Genomic DNA, 22882 nt, shown 5'->3' on the forward strand with positions numbered 1-22882 from the left:
CAGTATCGACATAAGAGTGACATGACAGTCATGAACGTGTCATAAACAAGTCATAAACGTTTATGACATAATGTTTCTGTTATTAAGTGACATTCGGTTTTTGTCATAACAAGTTAGGGTTAGGATTAGGGTTAGAGTTAGGGTTAGGGTTAGGATTAGATTAGGGTTAGAGGTTAGGATTAGGGTTAGGGTTAGGGTTAGGGTGTCATGACAGTGTCATGTGTTCATGACAGTGTCATGTCACTCTTATGTCGATACTGTCAAGTAAACTATTTTGGTAACACTACTTGACGGGTGAGTTCATAACACATTCATAGCAGCTGTCATAAACTGCACATAAAGCATTCATGACTGTTTCATGAGACATGACTCAACATTCATACCAAACCTGTCATGAATGTGGAAGACAGAACGACGAGAACTTGTCAAAATAAAAGTCCAAAGTCGCAAAGCAGCATTGCCGTTTTTGGTCCAAACCTCTGACCTGATCATGTCACGTCTGAGTCAATGGGCTACTCCAGTGCCAAAAAGAGAGAACATGGTCAAGCAAATAATTTTTGCTTCAAAAAAATGTATTTGTGGTAACACTTTACTTGACAGGTGAGTTCATAACACATTCATAGCAGCTGTCATAAACTGCACATAAAGCATTCATGACTGTTTCATGAGACTTGACTCAACATTCATACCAAACCTTCATGAATGGGAAGACAGAACGACAAAAATGTGTCAAAATAAAAGTCCAACAATTGCAAAGCAGCATTGCCGTTTTTGTTCGAACTTCTTACCTGATCACACATCTGAGTCTATGGGCTACCCAGTGCCAAAAAAGACAGAACATGGTCAAGCAAATCATTTTGTTTAATAAAATGTATTTGTTTTATGATACCTTGCAGATGATTTCTCATCTTTTGCTACTGGGAATGTCCAACCGTTCCAGGTTACACAAATACGGGTCAGCTGAATGTAGGCTAGTTTACCTCCCAGTGTTGAATTCAGTGATTATGAATACTTCACAACTTGTATAGTAAAGTGACATTCAATGTAGACTTCATAAGATATTCATGAAATATTTACAAAGGCTGGAGAAATTAAATTAATGGTATCCAGGTTACACAAATACGATGTTGGACTTTTATTTTGACAAGTTGTTGTCGTTCTGTCTTCCACATTCAAGGTTTGGTATGAATGTTGAGTCATGTCTCATGAAACAGTCATGAATGCTTTATGTGCAGTTTATATCAGCTGCTATGAATGTGTTATGAACCCGTCAAGTAAAGTGTTAACACTATTTTTATACGGCTAGAATATATTATATTTGTACTCTGAATCCACACAGCCTTTGCCACTTAATTCAAATACCTGTCGATCCCAAAATATAGTAGTTGTGATGAACATCAGCAATGGTAATTTACTGTAAATCGTAAGACTTTCGGTGGTCTATGTGTGTTAGACAACCACTCCAAGCCTATGTCTACGGAAGTCACCATGTCCTCTCCCAGTAGTAGTAATTGCTGTAGTGTGGCCCTGCTAACTACAAAGTAAAGAGTGTAAAACAGGACCGGAGTGAATAGGATCCGAGCGAACAGGCGTCCTTTGCCTTACCGCCTGTCCCTGTTGTCGGACATCAGTGGCATCACTCGCTGCGACAGCTGACTAAGACCCCCCTCCTCCTCCAAACCCCTCTTCTCCCCTGCACCCCTGCAACAGGGGCCTTAACTTAACCTGACGGGAGGTATCGATTGTCAACATTTCTCCCATATAATTACTTTTTTTGAAAGGATGAGAGGCTGAAAAAAAAGACTGTCAGCGACAGAGAGAGAGAGAGGGAGGGAGGGAGAGAGAGAGAAAGAGAGAGGGAGGGAGGGAGGGAGGGAGGGAAGGAGTGGTGGCATGTATTGATCTTTTCAGGAGCACCACTGGAACACCCGTTTCCCTTGGCTAACAGCGAGTTCCATCTCGCAACACGTGATGAATGGCAGGAGTAGGCCGTGTCGGATAATAACTCGGGAATGGGATGGAGCTCTTTTTTTCTCTTCGGTCACGCGCAACCTGGCTAAGCAGTCCTCCGCCGGTCGCACTTAAAAGGGTTATCAATTTTAATACCAGCACACATCAAGCGAGAACTAGAGAGAGGGAGTGAGAGAGAGAGAGTGAAAAGGTTGGATTGGTTTCCTTGAGCTGTTTGCCTCAGTCCATTAGAGCTCAAAGAGATTCCAGCCCCCTCAGAAGCTCAGGGGGCTCATCGCTCCCTGAGAGAGGAGAGGACGAAAGGAAGGGAGGGAGGAGGAGTGTTTGATGAACCTGTCCCCTTGGCACGCCACAACAAAGGAGCATGATGCAAATGGAGAAGATGTATAGGGGATGCTGGCGAATGGCTTTGTGTGGGAGGGAGGACTGGAGGAGACTGGCCCGCTGGTTGCATCTGTCGGAGGGTTTATGTCTTCGCCATGCCACATCCCTCCTTGAGGCCTCTGGCTTCCATGGAGGATGACACACACCCCACCCAAAAGGTGTGGGCTTGTCTGGAGAGATGCCTCTCAGAGATTCCATGCCAAGTAAACTAGTGTGGAAATTGGGTTCTCATTTAAAAAAAAAAAAAAACCTTCCTCCTTATCCAAACCATCACTTAATGAATAAGTAGATAACATCGCTTTATCTATTCTATCTATATCTATATCTATTTCACACACTGGCATATTACTGCAGTATACGGGGGTATCATTATAATGGTGCCCCCCTTAAACATGAAAGTCCTCTGATGCTCTTTAGTTTAGTAGGGTTTGTTGATGAAGACGGATCAAACGATGCTATACCTCCCCTCGCAGAGAGAGAGACAGACACAAACGCAAAGGCATGACTCGAAAGAGCCCTGATCCCTTTGTTCTTGGCGTCCATTTTTCTCCCTCTGTCACCCGTCTCTCATTTGCTCTTGACCTCCGCCAGGCTCTTTCCCCCCGAGGGCACTCTTAACCTTGCAGCCTCGTGCTAATTATCTCTGGAAAGAGCCCCCGTTTGCGCAGTCATCAATTTCACAGGGAGAGAGAGAGACCCGGGTATCCCCACTCCACGAAACCCCAATCCTGGTGAAAGATGGAAGGTCTTCCTGGAGGTCTGGTAGAGGTAGTTTCAGGGTGTGTGTGTGTGTGTGTGTGTGTGTGTGTGTGTGAGTGTGTGCCTGTGTGTGTGTGTGTGTGTGTGTGTGTGTGTGTGTGTGTGTGTGCCTGCGTGCGTGCGTGCGTGTGTGTGTGTGTGTGTGTGTGTGTGTGTGTGTGTGTGAGTGTGTGCCTGCGTGCGTGCGTGTGTGTGTGTGTGTGTGTGTGTGCGTGTGTGTGTGTGTGTGTGTGTCACAGATAGCTGGCTTAGCTGTGGCACTGTCGCTGCCCTTCATTCTTGCGGACATGGAGGCCTTCCTCTAAGGGGCTGATTTGCACAGTGCTGTCTGGTAGTGGTGGTCTCTGGTGTGTTCACACAAAGCCTCTCTTTGTTTCATTCCTATATGCCTTCCTTGCTAATGAGGAGTGTGGGAGTTTTGGGGCTCGTGTGTGTGTGTGTGTGTGTGTGTGTGTGTGTGTGTGTGTGGTGTGCGTGTGTATGTGGTGTCTGTGTGTGTGTGTGTGTGTACGGTGAAATCCAGAGTACTGCTCCGTAGTAGACCGCTGCATTCGCACTGACCCATGCTCCGTGTAAAATCACGCTTTTATAACATTTAGCCCAGTGAAGTCCTTCAGGTCATTTCGCATGTAGTGCGGCACTAGTAGAGTGTGTTAGTTCTTCTTTTTCTCTTCCCCTCGCTCGCTGAGTAATCATGAAAGTGTCTACACACTGGGACCCAAGCCCAGAGAAGTGTTCACATTGTTCTCGTTGTGAGACTGCGACATGGAGAATTGGAGCCAGGAAACAGCGGCCTTTGATCACTGATGGACCAGGTTTTGCACAGTAAATCATGTGTCTTTGTTGAGCCTCTGAAAAGGGTTGTGTGGATTTAATGACATTTGGTCTTCAAGTCAACCGTTCAACTGTCTAGGGCTTTGCAGACCCATCAAGCTTGTAAAGGATCACTGCATTGTCACATGTTAGCAAGTTCAATAGTCCATGATGCATAGACTAAATAAGACACACATCAAAGTCATTTTGACCACTTCCTGCACTTGCTGTTAATGGGATCAGGCTGTGGATGGTGGTGTTTAAAATTGTTGTGTGTTAATACATAAAAAAGTTGTATTTGTGTGAATATGTGGATTTGATTTGATTTATTTTTCCAATTTATACTTTACTTTGAAAAATATTATCTAAATCGTGTTGTCAAGCATGTGTTGACCAGTTGCATGGACTGAGAGCTGGTTTGAGATGGGAGTTGATTGCTGTTTTCTTTTGACCATTCCTGCACCATGTGTGTGTGTCTACTAACAATCTCAGGGCCAATATTACTGATGCCACTGCATACTTTGAGTTTGTGGTAACAGACACAGAATTCTTTGGTGATTGAACCAAAGCCAGCGCGTTCGTCGAAAAAGGTATCATGTCAGCAAGTGCAAGAAAAGACCTTACATTTGAAGCACAGATGAAACAGATGATGCACTCATAACCCTAAGTTGACTTGTCGAGGCTTGCACCTTCCTTAATGGCAGATATTAACTTGAGCCCTTTAGTCATGTGTCATTCGCTTTGCTTCATCTCAGGAAAATTGCAAAAAAAAAAAAAAACGATGCCCATCTCCTAAATTGCATGTATGATGGATCACATTTGAGTCTGAAGAGGAAATCCTCTCAAACATGAACAAGCCCCCATAAATCTGTCAGTCGCTTGAGGCCACCGTAGATTCACTCGCAGGGGCTAAACGTCTGTCTCCGTCGGCAACCCAATGGGGAGAGAAGGGGCATTTGTTCTCGGATTGACTCCGTTTAAAAGGGACCGGCGGGCCGTGTGTTTAGTGTCAGAGGCAGCACAGGACAGAGGGCCAGGCGCCCGCCACGTCCCAGACGGCTGTGTGGCCCTGATGGAAACCAGTCCCCCAGTCCCCCGCCGGCTCTCTTTAGGCCCAGCACTCCCACCCGCCTCCCCCTGATTACAGGGCATTTATTCTAATTGTGCCCCCATTTCTGTCTGAAGGGGAGGCATTTAAGTGGGATATAATGGTGTCTTATTGGATTCTGTTGTCCTTTTTCCTGTGCCCTGCTCTCTACGCCTCCACCAACCCTCCATTCAATAGACGTCTCTGTGAGGACAAATTGGAAGTTGCTCAAAACATCAATGATGTGCTGAAAATACACAATGACCTCAGATGGCGAAGTTGCCTCTGTCCACTCTCACATGCAATGTAGAGATGCAGTATGTTTGAGCCATTGCAATAACAGGTTCAGAATAATTGTAAATCATTTTTTTTTAAATAGACTATTTTATCCATATTATGCAGAAGTATAGTCAGGGTCATGTTGTGTCATGTAAAGTGTAAAAATGAGGTCTGGAGTGTTTGGGTAAAAGTGAAGAATGTTCTTTGGTCACATATGGCTCCATAAAGACCATTTGGTGAATAAACAGCAAAAATTGAAATATCAGTTCAATTATCACCAGTTCAATTATCCTGAATTAACAGCTAATAGAAGCTTTATTACACACAGCGCTCTAAGGACTTATACTATAACATTGTAATTAACTGTATTTAGCTTCAAAATTTGTGAATATGAAAACATTGCTGGGGTCTGGACCTCAGTGATCTCATAGCTGGTTACCACCGTGAGTGCACTAAACGGTGCACTGTGTTGTTGCATAGTAAGGATTACTGGTAGACAAGGGATGAAATCTTCTGGCGCCTGAGTGACAGGATAGCCCTCTAGTAAGGCCACCCTCGCCCTGGTCTCGTCCATCTCTGTACACTTGTGTGGAGTGTAAGGATGGATTGGGAATGGATTCATGTCTCTCGCAGCGCTCTACTCTCACGGGCCCCGAGAGTGTGACTGCAGAGGCGCACACACAGCAGTGGAGGTGCTCAGTCACATCACCCCTATGGCTTTCTACAAAGCCAATATAAAGGCTGTATATAACTCAGAATCCCCACACACACACACACACACACTCGTTGGCCACTTTCCCTGTCTCTAAAAGCCTTATATTTTGGTATGAAATTGTTATCTGAGCTTTTATTTTTCACTTTACTAGTTTATCTTAAATCATAGCCTCAAGGGTTTTTTTACTGCCTTTTATAAACCAAGCACATTCCCCATGGACTGGAAGTGTTAAATCTTACACACAGACACACACACACACACACACACATAAAAACACCACCCACACCATATACTGGAGTAGCATGTTAGAGGAAGGACAACTGAGACTCTTTTTTCCTCCTATTCTTTGGTTTAACACATTCATCATGGCACACTTAAAGAAGAGCGTGTACAAGTTGGCCTGTAAATAATGCCCTGGCATGTCTCCCAGCTGATAGTTTGGGTTATCTGCCTTAGAAAATTAGCTTTTAAAATGCAGTTTGAAATCCATTTGGGTGATTGATGGCTGTTGTGACTAATAAATTTGAGCCGCTTTCCAGGGCCCCTGCGACCCTCCTCCCTCCATCCTTTATGGCTGTCACGGAGACGCGCAGTCGCCGGGGGAGATGGAGGCGGAGGCTCGGGAGGCTAATTCCATCCCGGTGATTGCCATGAGATGAACACGCTGTCGGCGGCCTTGCTCCATGAGGACGATGATATGTACAAATGTGGCTTTTTTTGCTTAAAACGATGAAAAAAAAGCATGGTTAACATGAAGCATACGTTGCGTCTGTGAGTGATTATCCCCCATTGTTTCCACGTTGTGAGTAAAAATGCATCCTAAAAACAAAAGGTCTTGCCTGGTCTGTGGCATCACACCCTGTCTGTAGTTTAGCGCATTGAGCAAGTTATTGATTCTTCACATTAATGGATTCTTCATAGCTCCTTAATGGCTTACCACATTGATTAAAGAAGATTGAAGGAAATATCTCCCCTGTGAATACGGCAAAGCCACTACCTGTGGTCTCTCTCTCTCCACCTACACCAACCCCCCCCCCACACACACACACACACACATTTCCTCGCTCTCTCTTTCTCTTTTTCTGGCTCTTTCTTTTCCTTTCTTCCTCCCTCGTTCAGAGCCGACCACAGCATCTGGCTCTGTGGTCCTCTCGCCGGGTGCTTTCACACTCTACGGTCCGCAGCTGCGGCTCTGCGGCTCTGCGGCCCCTTCAGGTCACGCCTGGTCTGAGGCAGGGAAACCTGAATAGGTGAGAGCAGATTAGATGGACTTCCCTCAGTATCACTCCATCGCAGGCGCCGCTCAGTATGAAATGGAACGAAGGCAAACCCAGAAACCGACCGAGGCATCTTTCGTAAAGGTGGGAAATGGGCTGAGATCAGATCCAACTTTAAGGTTCAGATGAGGTGTTAAACTGCTCGGAGAAAATGTTCAGGGGAATGATTCTCACACGGTTGAGGGGTTTCGTCTTACAGTTTTGAAGGGTTAGTCGGAGAACAGGAGAAGGCCTTGTCGAGATGAAAAGGAAATCAATAAACATGACAATAGAAACAAAAGTCAGACAACACGATATGGTTACTGTAATAGATCTGCTGTAAATATGTAGCGAACCCTCAACATCTCCTCTACGTGGTTGCAGTTCTCTAAGGACGGCGGACATGATAGCAGATCACGTATTGGCCCTCACTGGCCCAGTAAATTGCAGGGCTTTTTTTTTTCTACCCACCCTACTACTGCTACTTCTACTTAGGCCATAGAGCAAATCTGAGGACCACCCTGCCTGCTGAGACCCCTCTCATCATGCCACTGGCAGCACTACGGCACACATCCGGACTGGAACAGGCTTCGCCCACCGCAGGGGTGTTGAGTGTCACCGGTTCCCCCTGCACCATCTCTAGCCGAAAAACCGCCGTCGAAGTGAAAGCATATGAAAGGGGCCCCGGATAAGGGTCGGGGTTGATGTGGGGGGGGGGGGGAAGATATCAAAATGTTGACGACTAAGTTCCCTCAGTTTATTTACCCATTCACTTGCGCCATTTCCCTTGTTTTAGTTTTTGGTTTTGTCTGAGAGTTTGGAATGCGTGGACGTTTATGACGTGTGCGGATGAGGCTGATGGGAGGCTGGTGCGGATCACATGCTTCATGTGCACTGAGGACACGCTCTCTGTGCAGGGCAATCTTCAAGAAGCCGCAGGATTCCCCTGGTATGCCGCTCCGCGAGCCGTTGCGCTGCCAGATTTTGGGGTTATAATCTTAATCTCTACCCCTTCTCCCTTTCTCCTGCTCTGTTCGCCATCGGTCGGATTTGCATTTTTTTTCCCTTCTTTCACGGTGTAATCTTGGCGTTTACAATATCGTTTACGTGGGTTTCGCCTTTCAGCGCTTCTGAGGTCTCTCTTTTGGGGAGGGAGGGTGGAGGAGGGCTGATGTAGGCGGGGGAGTCGGGGTGGAGCGGTGAGATTGACAGGGGACAAGCTCCAGGCGTTTCATGCTGCCTTTCATTCCAAGGTGCGTGATGAACTTTTGGCATTGGCTCGTGTACGCAAACAGACGTCCTTCAAATACACAGACCTGCGCGCACACACACACACACACACACACACACACAGGCTCACGAGTCACTCATCTCTCTCTCTCTATCTGCCTCTCTCTGTGTCTAATATACATGCACAGACACATGCAAATCCACACACACACATATGCATACACAGCTTTCCCACAAGGACACACACACACACACACACACACACACACAGACCGCCTGTGCAGTTTTGATTGATGCTAAACTAAGACTGAGCTCTCATCACTGTCAGAGGCAGCCTTAGTCTCCAGAGCCTCTTGATTTCTGACATTTGTAGATATTATATTCACGCGCGGAGAGCGGCGGCCGGTGGGGGGGGGCTACCCGTTAGAGATGTGATCCCCCCGTAACACTTTAATCTGTTTAGACGGCCCCGCTATTACAGAGGCACAGCAGAGAGAGAGAGAGAGACATACAATCAAACCCCCACCGCCAGGAGCCAAAGACGGCATCCCGCGAACACTGTGCCACATCTGGGGGTGGAATGCAGTTGTTATTGTAACGGTTTCCTGATATTATCCAGTGATGGGCTCCGCTGGATTGTTTTTGTTAAGTTCACTTTTTTTTAAAATTCACTCTCTATGTTGTCTCTGTGTGATGGGTGTATTTATGGGTGGACCATGTGTTCATCTATGTCTATTTTTGAGAAAGAAAATCTTGTTGGCCCCAGTGGGCAACGGATCATAAGTAAAGAAAAATATAAATGGAAATAACATAACGTAATGCAGTCAATATTCAGTCTCTCTCTCTCTCTCTCTCTCTCTCTCTCTCTCTCTCTCTCTCTCTCTCTCTTTCTTTCTCTCTCTCTCTCTCTCTCTCTCTCTCTTCTCTCTTTTCTCTTTTTCTCTCTCTCTCTATCTCTCTCTCTCTCTCTCTCTCTCTCACACACACTCACACACACACACATACACCACACTGCCTAAATCTATGGCACACACACACACACACACACACACACACACACACCATCCATACTGTCATCCACCATCCCAATTACCCCCGTCATCACCCTCCTCTTGCGTATCCCCAGATGGTCAGGCGAGTAAAGGAGTGTCCGTGCGACTCTGGGCTTTCTCTTTCCAGCGCGGCTGCGCCGCCCTTTGAAAGCCATCCAGCGCCGGGCCCACTTGAAACGCGCAGCACTTAGTAACCTGATGCTCCGGTCCTCCGCTCTTAATGGTTCGCATTAGCCGCCAGCAATAAAATTATCCCAGGTCTTCGCTGACGTTGAAATCATTTACAAAGATGGTTACCACATGCCAGAGCTGTGTTTTTTTCCTCCATCTTCTTCCCTGCTTTTCTTCCTTTTCTTTGTTTAATCCTTTCTTTTTTGTCTTTTACAACCTTAATTCAGTTATTGATAATGAATAAAAAAGCAATTTTCTTTTTTGGTTGCTTCAGGGGGCTTCGCGAATCATTGCGATGAATATTTCATCGCATTATTTTAATCACGGCACGGCGTACGCACCAGGAGGGGACCGGTGAGGCTGCCCAAAGGTTTTTATGACCCTGGGCCTCAACCGCAGTACTACTCTCCCCAACACACACACACACACACACACACACACACACACACTCTAGCCCACATCATTAAACCGCACGCTGTCTGCATCGAGGGTCCTGCCTTTTGATTTACAGGACTTGTTAAAAAACACAGTAAAATAGGGAGGCAAGCTGTGCCATTTATGCTTGTAATTTGATCCCGTATTTGTTAATGGGACCTGGTGTAATTTATGTGTGCACAGGAGGCCAGAGGGGGCATTGCTGCCACCGCACAGGGGGTCCAGGGTGTTGGAGGAGGAATTGGGGGGGCGTTTTGGGAAGGCAAGAGGGGGTGTTGTTAGAGGTAGTTTTGGGTGTGTGTGTGTGTGTAACCGTTGTATCACACTGCTGTGATTACTGGTTTGTTGTAATTACTGATTTATGTTACTCTCTCACGGCACAAGGAAGACCGAGCACTTTCACCCATTTCACTTCTATTCTTATGGCCAGCCCTCTTTTGATGTGCTACAATGATGTGCATGACTCGCATGTGTTTACATGTGGTTTTGTGTGAAGTGTAGCTTTGGCTGCTTCTCTCCTTTACTCATTTTCTGTTCTCTGTTTCTCTCTCTTTCTTTCTCTCCCTCTCTCTTTGCCCCTCTGCCCCTCTCCCGTCCTCTCTCTCTCTCTCTTTCTCTCTCCTCTTGCAGTCAGCTGCATGACTTCTGGCGTCTGGATTACTGGGAGGATGACCTGCGTAGAAGGCGGAGATTTGTGCGCAATGCCTTCGGTTCCACCCATCTGGATATCACTTGCAAATCGCTGGAGGACTACGGTAAGTGACACACCCGTCAGAAGGAAGAGGCTGATGCTGACCGCGCCCACGCCAAATGGCGGTCGCCCACCCCTCATTCCGACGTACTTCCCCGATTTTTTTTTTCTTTATTTCCCCCAAACATGATGACATCAGAGTCTCGCTACTTTTGCCAAGAGACTGTGAGAACGGTCCAAAGAATTCTCCTGTCTGTAGCCCTTCTCTGTTGGCCATTAGGCAGGACAGCACTAGAGAGAGAGAGAGAGAGAGAGAGAGAGAGAGAGAGAGAGAGAGAGAGAGAGAGAGAGAGAGAGAGAGAGAGAGAGAGAGAGAGAGAGAGAGAGAGAGAGAGAGAGAGAGAGAGAGAGAGAGGGAGGTTCGCTGTCCTTTCATTTACTGTTGGCATATTTATGAACCTTTTCAATTGAACATGACATGTCCAACTCTACAGGGTTTTTCCCTTCTCTCTTTCTAAACCCCCCACCTCTTCCCTCTCAGTCCTCCCTAGTCCCCTATACCCCCCCCCTCTTCCCCTCTCAGTCTCCCTATACCCCCCCCTTCCCCTCTCAGTCTCCCTATACCCCCCCAACCCCCTTCCCTCTCAGTCTCCCTATACCCCCCCCCTCTTCCCTCTCAGTCTCCCTATACCCCCCCAAACCCCCACCCCACCTCCATTTTCTCTCCCACTTGGAGTCGGCACAAATTGATAGCCTTCATTTTATTGTTTCAGCTTTGCAATCTGCAAAACTTTACCCCCCCCCTCTCCAGCTGACCCGTTTCATCTTAGCAGTGTTGCCCTCTCGGCGATGTCGATCCTCACTAGGCGTCATGCACCACTGCCTTTAAAAGGACGTGGTTCGATACTATTACACACTCCAGGCTCCCCTCCCCTAGTGCAGTAATTGAACAGGGGGGGCAGACTATGAGAGAGTGAGCACAGGAAAGTCTTATTGATCTGAGCTGTCATAAAATGGCTGCCTCCTTTCTGTGCTGGTTTGGATACTTAAATCCTCCTATAAACAATGGAAGCAATGCATAGACAAAGAGTACTTGTGCTATGCACGCAGTAGCCTTTGTTTAATATTAAATAAATACATAAGGTATATATTAATTAATTGAAACAAGTAGCATTAAAATGTATGCACAAATGTATAAATATGTACAAAAGGTGTGCAGATTTGTGTTCAGAACAATATGGAGGCGGGGAATGCATTAGTCTGGGGATCTGTCTCTATATGCCATTCAGTTGGCCCGGTGTCAAAGCCCCTGGTAGGTTGCGTGATCTTTCTGCCCCATGTTGCTAAGGGGACTCCTGCTGTGTTCTGAAGCCAGTGTGTGTGTGTGTGTGTTTGTGTGTGTGTGTTATTGTGTGTATGGTGTGCATGTCTGTGTACCTTTGGCCTTATGAGAATAACGGTTTCTAGGGCTGGACATGTCAGATGGCCACACTCTGGGTCATGTCACTGCCAGCTGTAGAGCAGGACCAGCATGGCAAACACACACACACACACACACACAGAGACACACACAAGCACACACACACACACACACACACACACACACACACACAAGCACAGACACAAGCACAGACACAAGCACAGACACACACACACATACACACACACACACACACACACACACACACACACACACACACACACTCCCACACCCAGAAGTCATATATACCAGCTGGCCAGTCAACTGCAGGTGGCCCTGTTCCTGTCACAGGCACAATAATGACCAACCACCCACACGTCCCTCTGTGCCAACAGCTGAACCTGGATCAGTCCTGGCCCGCCCCTGGCCCACCTCCAGACCAGACCAGCAGGCTTTGGGCTGCTGCTGTGGGTCTGTCCTGTTTCACATCTCCTCCCATTCATCCACATGACGACCAACCACCCACACGCCCTCCCTTGTGTGCCAACAGCTGAACCTGGATCAGTCCTCTGTGCCAGCAGCTGAACCCTGGATCAGTCCTGGCCCGCCCCTGGCCCACCTCCAAACCAGACCAGCAGGCTTTGGGCTGCTGCTGTGGGTCTGTCCTGTTTCACATCTCCTCCCATTCATCCAGCCGTGTCACCAGCTCGCTCGCTCGGAAATTCAATAGAACAGCAAAACTTCTCCTTGTGTCCTTGTAGTCATACTCCTTGGAGCAGTAATCCATTTGAAACCAAACTAGGCATGTTCATGTAATGCATATCTAAACACACGCACACACACACACATATACTCTCTATAGTGTGTTTTATCTCAACCCCCTCTCTCTGCGTGTCCTTGCCTGGCTGAGTGTGTGCGCATCTCGGAGGATCTGTCAGCCCGCGTGATTGAGGACTTGTTGAAGTGTCGTGGCCTCGAGGAGCCCCTAATGAGTAGAATAATACATACGCTTGTCATGTGAAAGGCATCGGCCTCTGCCTCCGCCTCCGCGCACACCGAATCTGCTCCCACTCCTCCACCCGCTGGGGGGTTGTGGAGGGATGAAAGGATGAAGGAGAGCAGCATCTCCCCTCTCCTCCCCTCTATCCCTCGTTCCGTCTCCTCCGAGGGGCCTATCTGCGTGTTGTGGAACAGCAGTAGCGGGTGTAGCTTCACTCCTTCCCTTGCATTCCTGTGCTGTATCGTTAGTTCTGCACTTGTGTAGAGAATGACACTAATGGTTGTTGGAAGCCCCACAGACGGTCGGGCCGCGCGCGGTAGCATCTCCGTCATCTAAATAGGATGTGTCATTAATAGGTTAGGGGGAGCCATTAGCAGATAACCCGTGTAACGAAGGGGTCAGCCGTGGGGAGTGGGGGGTTTATTAGCCTCCCTTTTCAAAACTTTATCTTCTGCCAGGCAGAGTGGATGAGGCAGTTAGCTTGTTAGCGATACGGTGATGCCGACCCTCAAAGACGTCCACATGGGAGGTAGTGGTGTGGTGAGTCTCACCGTGGAGCAAAGGGCGGGAGCCTGGAGGTTTGGATCAGCAGCAGGGGTCGGTATCAGTTCGACAGGTCATTCATCCACTAGCGTCTTTATAGAGTATGGGGGAAAGAGCAGGTATACTACAGCACATAGAGGAGGATGGGGAAATTCTTTTGTGCTTTTTTTGCAATTACGTTTTTTTTTTCCCCCGTAAGTTTGTTCAAGTGAGGCTGGGTTCTTTTAAAGTTGACAGCATCGTGAAACACTCGAGACAACAGGATTCAGCCGGTGCGCATTCCCACGTTAACATGTGCTATTTAAATGCAAGAAAATAACCACCTGGAACTTCAGACAATCATGTTACTGTTTATTCAATCACTTTGACTAAATGTCATATTAAGTTTATTATGTTGAATGTGAGCCTGAACTGGATAGCCTTTCAAAGTAAAAATATTGCATGCTAGAATCCCACTGTAATTTTTGTAAAAAGTAAAGGAAAAAAAAAAACAAGCTCAATGTGAATCAGAACTCTGGATCAATAGCGTGTTCAGCTCCAATTCCATTTCAAGTACTTTTGGAGCTCAGACTGTTTTTCTCTGTTTGTGTGGTTTCAGGGAAGGGCAGCTCTCCCTGTGCTGTCTATTAGCAATCCTGACAACATAACGAGCACACTCTGTGTGTGTGTGTGTGTGTGTGTGTGTGTGTACGTGTGTGTGTGTGTGTGTGTGTGAGTGTGTGAGTATGCACACGTAGAAACCTCAGCCGTTACTCCCTGGCGCCAGACACAATCCAAGTATATTGTTAGCTGATTGGAATTGGGCAGCCATGAAATGGAAGTCACGTTAATATTGATCCCAGTCTTTAACGGCCTGTTTTACCTCCGGGTGTCCTTGCTGCCTCATTCCAGGTGAGCCGCTCCACGCCTGACCCGGCTGCACTCTGGGGCCAAGTCTGGACAAAGATCTTTATGGTTCATTATACTGAGAGAGAAAGACACACAGAGAGAGACAGACAGAATATAGAGAGATACAAAGAGAGACATGCAGACTATGCAAGACCCTACAGAGAGGGAGCCATACTGACTATGCAGAGAGCTAGAGAGAGAGAGAGAGAGAGAGAGAAAAGGAGAGAATAAGGAGAACCAGTGCAGTGCTTGGTACGGAGTTGGAACGCGGGCCAGTGCGTCCCTCGGTGCCAAACCCGTTCTGCTCGGCTGCAGGTTGTAGCACTGTAAAGTCACAGCATTAGCAGTAACAGTGGCAGTAATTTTATGGGCTCCTGAGTCAGGTCCTTTTGGTTAAATTGGATTTGTTCTTTAATAGCGCAAGGTGTCGATCCATTTCAGCACACGACAATGGCTAAAAGTTGTCTTTTGGAGTTCTGAAATGATTGTATAGCAAAATGGCTATAAAGATCTGCTGCATGCACACTGGCCCCTTCTTTTAATGTCCCAGTAGCCTGTATAGTAGCCTGTATTTATAATGGAGTTTTACTACCGGCGCCCATGCGAAGCACATGCCCTCTAATATTCCACATTTTTTCCATGGCATTCATCGTATAACAGTAATGGGTTGCAATGCATCGTATAACAGTAATGGGTTGCTGCTTTTAGAATATAAAAGAGAACCATCCCTTTAAATTTGTAGCTGAGCACCTCTGACGTCCGCATGATTTACTCTTGTGAATGTTAGGTCAGGGCTACCTCCTGCTGTGCTAACCCTAGCCTAGCTTTCACATATAGTCTTTATCACCAGGAATGCTGGTCCCACTGAGGCAGAAGTGCGGGAGGATGGGGAGAGGGGTGGGACGGGGAGGTGGAGGAGGGCGCGGAGGAGTGGAGAGTCTCTCGCTCTCAGTTATCCCTGGGAAGCGGAGAAAGGCTCTTTTCTGTTGGGAGTGGGGCAGGAAGGAGGAGGAGGGGTTGTCACTCGTTCTAATCCTTCGATACCTACGCAGGCTTAAAGTAAAACGGAGAGCTAGCCCAGGCCGTCATCGTAACAGATCCGAGGGGATGAAAAGGGAGGATGGCTGGCTGTTGGCACGGGGTGTTGCCTTCCGATACACGGCAGCCGACCCGGCAGGACCCCATCCATCTGGAACCGGGCCGGTCTGATCCAAGGGATCAGGAGGGAGACGACAGGCAGGGCTGGGGTGGGGGTGTGTGTGTGGGGGGTTGGGGGTGGGGGTGGGAGAACCATCAGCCGTCCCGGGTTCCCCCGGATTACTAGATCAGCATTCCCAGAGTCTCTGCCTTTTCTCTCGCGCCGCAGATTGAAACTATTACAACAGCAGCGCGAGCCTGAGCGCATGATTCTGATTTCATTGCACGAGGCGTGGCCCTGGTGGTGCCGCGCAGCAGGCGGAGGAGGGAGAAGCCGACTGCAAAATGGACGCCATCGACGGGTCGTGCAGAAGAGGCGCGTCTTACGTTTCGCACTCTTACGCTTTCCCCAAATCATCAGTGGAACGAAGCACCGATATAACTTGGCGCACTTCCGCATATGACACAAAACTCACACCACAACTGTTTTCCATGACTGAAATATAAAAATACAGTAATATAAGTCAGGAGTGAAACGTTTTCTTGGGTGTATTATTTTTTTGGAGGGAGTCCAACATCGTTCATTCCAGAGTCCACCGCCCCCCACCTCCGCAAGTTTCATGGTCGAACAGAACATGAATATGGCTCTCACTTGGCGCTTAACAAAAAACATCACGCCATAGATCTCTTTGTGCCGTTTTTTAAAGACATAAAAACGGTGGGGGAGCAAGGGGGACTCGCTCTTTTAATACTTATGAGACCAAAAAAAGCTCATGCTCCTTGACTCCAGCATGGTCGTAAAAGTGTCGAGCTTTTGCCCTAGAGCTACCCCACCGATGCCGTGATTATATATAAAACGCAGACCCTTGGCAGTAACCTGGGGGGCTGTGGGAGCCGAGACCCTCTGCTCACTTTTCAGCGCTTATCTGTACCACATTAGAACTTTAGAACTACTGAACGGCCACATATTTCTGCCCCTGTAGCCCCCCTGCCTGACAGCAGAGTCGGCTCCACCGTAGCTTGACTCGCCCCCATGAAGGCAACACCCCCTGAGTGGATTTATCCCTGCGGTGGAGGTAGAAAAAAACATTACCATAAAAGATCACGGAAAACGTCTCCAAAGTTTTCCCCCCTTGTGAAGTCTGTGACATTTATTTCCATAATTGTTATACTCTTCATGAAGCTCTATATTGGTGTGTATTATGTCAGTGATATAAATATACATCACAACTCTACAATATATTGTGAATAAATGTGTTATTGTACACATGATGTTAAGGAACAGCTTCACTAGTGCTTAGAATTCACAATCTCATTTGATTAGTGATCTGTCGCAACACACAATGAAAATGACTTTTCTCTCTCACATATGTATAGAGAGAGGGAAGGAGAGAGAATTTTATGCGCCAGTGGAGACCAACTGCTATTTGATTGCTATTTTCCGTTTGGCTGTTTTTACTCCAAGCCTTCGTATAATTAATTACATTATGCGGAAGAAGTCCTTGTAATCCAAGTGTGTGGAACTAGGAAGTGTTGACAGACCTCCCAGCACAGCCCTTCATTCACTCGTGTTCACAGAAAGTTACGCCAAAACTGTGCTCGAGTCATGTAATCCTATTATTGGGATTTGATTGGGGTTTTTTTTATAACCAGATGGACACAGATGATAGTGTTTTAGTTGTGATGTGTTTAGTTATTAAAAGGTAGGATGGTAGGACAACTATCTGGGCAAACCTGGTGAATTTATAGTATAATATTAATGTTTCCTAAAATAGGCAACACTTTATCTAATCTCAGCATATACATAATATATTGGTTCTCTGCTATTCACCATAACAGGAATGCATATTTCTTTCGCTGGATTTTAGATGTTGTAATAATTTTTAGCCAACAGCCATCAGTTAAAAGTTAATTGTTTTGGCATATGAGTCCAATCGCCTCCTCCATGAAAATAAGTAAACAGACAAAAAAATAATAATAACAATAACGCTTGATATCTTAGGTGCTACTTTGTGTTGCAACAAATTCAATTTTGAAGCAGTTTTAATTACTGTAACTTATCACATTAAAGACTTTAAAATAGACTGAGCAAAATGCGCGGATATAATGTTGTTTTAATGAAGCCCATTGACTGACCTACCAGCCGACCGAGCAGCACACCTCTTCACGAGGTCTCTGCCCTTAATGTTGACAAATAGCAAGCCATTTCACACGAGGCCCTTTGATTGGAGAGCATCCCAGAGCGCTGCCGCCCATCAGTCACGAGAGAGAACGGCCACTCCCGTCCTCGCGCGTCTCTGGGCCCTCTGCCCGCACTCGGCCCCATCATTTATAGCTCACTCCATTTTCTCTTTTTATTTCATTATTTTCCTTTTGTGATGTTGTTCTTTCTTCACTCTTAACGGAGACTCAATTGATTCATGGACGAATGTCCCTGGCCCTGACAGGTCGTTTTCTCTGCCTTTATTGATGCGGGCCGTTTTCCCAGCCTCAAATCAGCGAGGGTTTATTTTGTCTGGTCAGGTCTCAACCGTGGCCCCCGCTACCCGCCCGGTGCTGGCCAATCAAGACCAGGCGAAAACAGAGGCTGAGATTACGGAGTGGAGCCTTATTTAGTAATGGTGGGATAATGACGACTGACTGAATTATGGTTTGGAGTTTCGCTGTGTTCGCTTTGATGTCCGAAGGCCTCTTGCCTCACTAGCCCACTTCGAGGCGCTCATTTCCGATACACGTTCAGACTTCTTCCTCTGGGCTGATGAAAGCCCAGGTGATATGACACTGAGCAGGACACACTCATAAGTACACACAAAGACTCACACACTCCCTCTCAAACATGGAAATTAATCAGTACGAGTACATACCTACACACACATAAACATGTGTGTACACGTATTCATACATCCACAGCACGCATGTACTTACATGTACATCCAATTGCAGGCACACACACACACACACACACACACACACACACACACACACACACACATATATATATATATATATGTGTGTGTGTGTGTGTGTGTGTGTGTGTGTGTGTGTGTGTGTATGGATGTGTATATGCAAACAACAATACTGTTCATAAACTCACATAAACACTAAGAAAAGATGTAGCTGGATTTCAGACTGTTATGTGACCTCTCCACATTGCATATTCCTCAGGGAGTGTTTGTGATGCACATGAAACAGTTTGCAGAGAGAGAACACGTCAAATGCACGTCAAACTCCGCCGCCACCACCCCCCTGATGTGTCGTCTTCCTCCTGTTGTTCTGTGTGTTGGCGTGTTCCGCTTTAGTTCTTCTCAGCGAAAGTGACCTTAAAGAGGAAACGATCCACATGGACGTCTCCTTGTTGCGCGAGCACAATGGCGTGTGGCAGCCCTTCCTGGGGATTGTGGGTAATTAAAGCTGATGAATTCTTCTCTGAGAATATTTCTTTTTTCTCTCTTCTTCCCTCTCTCTCGCTCTCTCTCTCTCTCCACTTTTCTGTCTCTTTCTCTTTGGAACGGTGGCTACACCCTTTCCAGTCATTTTTCATTTGGCTTGGGTTCTGGCGAATGATGAGCTTTCGTCGGTCGCCGCAGTCTCCCTAATTGTACTGTCTGTTCAATCTCATTCTCATCTGCACACAGTGGAAAACGGCTTCCGCTATGCTTAATAGGCTGTGAGCCGAGGACAGATTCGCAACCCTTTGTTGCGGGCGCTTCTAAAGGAGGAAAAAGCCAATGATGAAATGTTTCATCAGGAGGCCCTTGTACAATAAACAAAAGGCTAAAAAGATTTTTTGTGATGTCTGCTATCGGAAACGAGCACTCAAGTGCTTGTGTGTTTGCAGTTATGACTCCTGACACAAATGCTTATGGAGTAAAATGTGGAGTCAGACGCGATGACAGTATGTTGTGGGTTGGTGTCAGACTGCATGAAAGGAGGCTCAGATGCCCAATCACATGCATTTTATGGCTGGATATTGCCTATTCAAGGCTACACGCGATGCTAAACACAGATTAGCATTTGATACTTCTGTCACAAGGCCTTTCTCAGTCTGCCTTAAACGTGGTACACATGGCACATAAAGTTGAGGCAACCAGTCGAAGTTAATGACTGGTTTCTGAACAGTGTCATGTGGCATTGTTATTTAAGGCTGTGACAATGAGATATATGACAGAGCCTGTAGCCATACCTCCGTCCATTGTTTCGTAAACCGAAACATGCATTACTTTTAATTTGTCACATAAACATAACACCAAGCTCATAATGTACTTGTGAAGGCTCCATAGCCACACACTAGGATAATTATGTCATGGTGTTGACATTTGATGATGACATTTGAAGAAAAATCTGTTTACCAGAATAGAAAAAACAATCTGTTTCATTAGAGATTATTTTTTCCAACAATAGGTGGGAACTTAAAATAGTGATGTATTGGCCCAGGGCCTGAGTGGATGGGGCACTTGCACCGTACGCCGGTGACCCAGGTTCGATTCCCGCCCCGTGGTCCTTTTCGGATCCCACCCCCACTCTCTCTCCCACTTACTTCCTGTCATTCTCCACGGTCCTATCTGATTAAAGGTATAACCCCCAAAAAAAAAAAGATATACTTATAAAAATAAATAGTGATGAATTTACATCATGCTAACTAGATGAAACACATTGAAATTGATAGTTAGAAAATTCTCAAATTGCCACAATTCAGAAAATTACAGAAAATTAATACATGTATGACAGTGTACACCTCAATATTGTTTTGTTACTCAGGGATTTTACAATATTTTACAATATCCATTCATCATCCAAGCATTATCCCATTTCATTTTCCTCTATAAACACACCATGCATGATTGTCCCTCATCTGTGCTTGTCTCCCCCTGCAGGCTCGGAGGAGGATGAGGGGGTGAAGGCCAAGAAGGGCTTCCGCAGCCAAGCTGTGGTGAGCCAGAACCAAGAGACGGAGCTCATGCTAGAGGGAGACGACGATGCCGTCAGCCTACTGCAGGAGAAGGAGATCGACAACCTGGCAGGTATGACAGAGGGTGCAGTAACAGCAGGAGAGGAGAAGACGAAAAGGGTAGGTGAAATGGAGAGAAGGATAAAACATGAGTGTGAAAGAGGGTGGGGAGTGAGGGGGTGGGGAGGTTCCAACAGAGGGAGGGAGGAGAGGTGAATTGGTGAAGATATGGGGAAGAGTGGGGAAACATAAAACGTGAATAATGAATAATGGATAATGTAAGGAGGGGAAGAGTAGAGTGAGTGAGTGAGGGGGCATGAGTGAATGAGGAAGTTAGTGAGTGAGAGTGGGTGAGGTGAAAGAGTTACAGAGTGAGCGAGTGAGTGAAGTGGGGATAACGGAGAGCAGGGACTGAAGAAGTGGTCAAGAGTTCAACAGAGAGACGAAGGAATGGCTGCAAGCCTGCATCTGTTTGTTCTCATTTGTCTGGCACTAGTCATTCAGTAAGCACGCACCTTATCCTCTCGACCAGCGCCTCAGTCAGCCAGCACGTACCTCAGCGCCTCACTCAGGGGCCTCCACTGTTGCTCTGGCAATATCAACCCATTTCTGCATCACGTACCACAGCTCTTAGACTTAAAGAACGCAGCACTCTTTTCAAGCGCTTTGCCATTACTGTTTGTTTCTTACCATCCCCCAATTTCTTGCACGCACCAAAGAATGAGCCAATATAGTTTGGTAAGAATATGTTAACTTTCTGATTGCTCTTGATTAATGTGCTTTTGATAAAAATAAAAAAAAAATAGCTAAAAGAAATTAGTTAAATTCAGATCCAGATAAATTATCTGAGAAAAGGAGATGCTAAGGAACAGTGCAAGTAAATATTTTGAGGTCACTTTGGGACTTGAGAGTGCGATAGATCCCCAGAGAGGGGATGTCTCATGAGGCAGGTGGCCAGCCAGGTCAGATCTGTAAATTTGTGTTTGTGCTTGAGGGAGTATTTGGCAGGCAGCGTTGTTCTGGAAAGCATCCTCACAAGTGTGCCGATGTCACTTCCCTTGAAAAGTCCCTCTGATATTTATTTGTCTGTCTTCCGTCTGTGTATATTGTCTGTTCTGGATATTTCATGGATGTTTTTGTTTTTCTTTTAGCTCATTTTCGTCCCCGGGTGATTATCTCCAGAGGCAAGTTGTGTGCGTGCGTTTCAAGTAAAACTAACACCAGAAAGATCAATCGGGAAATGTTTAAAAGGAGAATAAAAAAGCTTCTAAAATCAACCCACACAGTAACATGAAAAAGCTCTTTTAAATAAAAACAGACACACCCCTCCCTGCCACCACTTCTGCTTCTAATACATGACATGATTTGAACTCAAACCTAATCTTGATCAGTTTTCCCTTGTCCCCTTCTCTATGTGCTTCACATTGGTACCATTTGCCAACAGAATGGACTGTTCTCTCCTTTCCTCATCTAAAAGGCTTTACAGAGAAACAGGAAATGGGCTTGGGGTTCGTAAATATGGCAACAAGCAGCTCAATGACATGACGTCTGCACAAGGACATGATAAATCACCATTAAGTGAGACATTTAATATTTGAGGGTTTTTTCTCTCTCTCTGTTTCCCTTTGTGAGCTTTGGAGCTCTGTTAGCTGAGCATGGTCTGGCCCGAGCCGCCTTCAGCACAGGCCAGGCAGCAGCCACACTTGGTTGTTTTTCCATCTGGTCCTTCGAGTCGGAGTGGTGGGGGTTGGGGAGGGTGAGAGGTTCACTGAACATCTGATTAATACCATTATTATAATGACTCCAGGCCTAGCTCATGCTGTTGTGCTTCATGCAGAAAACAGGCAATAGGACATTTGCCTCAGTGGATCTGATCTAAAAGTTCACATTCACACCAGTGTCTCTAAAAATAAGTATTTACTTTAATGATCTAATTTCTGGTTTTACACCAATACCGGATATCTGTCCTTACGACCGAAGGTGGTAGCTGGATGATAAGCTGCCAGTATGAAGCATGTTCCAAGCCTCCTCGTGTTTTTATGGCAACACGGCGAGGGTCTTTGTGCCAAAGTATAGAGTCAGGAGAGAGGGCAGCTCTGTGTG

At 46.4% G+C, this 22882-nt stretch overlaps 1 protein-coding gene across 9 annotated transcripts in view; it reads left to right on the forward strand.

Moving 5' to 3' along the window:
* LOC125307776 (neurobeachin-like) overlaps positions 1-22882 on the forward strand; it is a 296002-nt gene that overhangs the window by 184242 nt on the left and 88878 nt on the right. For all 9 annotated transcript variants that reach the window (XM_048263836.1, XM_048263826.1, XM_048263827.1 and 6 more), the window contains 3 exons: positions 10783-10907; positions 20706-20852; positions 21931-21963. In XM_048263836.1, coding sequence (XP_048119793.1) covers positions 10783-10907; positions 20706-20852; positions 21931-21963 — 305 coding nt within the window. The remainder of the gene's footprint in view (positions 1-10782; positions 10908-20705; positions 20853-21930; positions 21964-22882) is intronic.

This window comes from Alosa alosa, chromosome 15, assembly GCF_017589495.1.
Source record: "Alosa alosa isolate M-15738 ecotype Scorff River chromosome 15, AALO_Geno_1.1, whole genome shotgun sequence".
Classification (NCBI taxonomy): Eukaryota; Metazoa; Chordata; class Actinopteri; order Clupeiformes; family Clupeidae; genus Alosa; species Alosa alosa.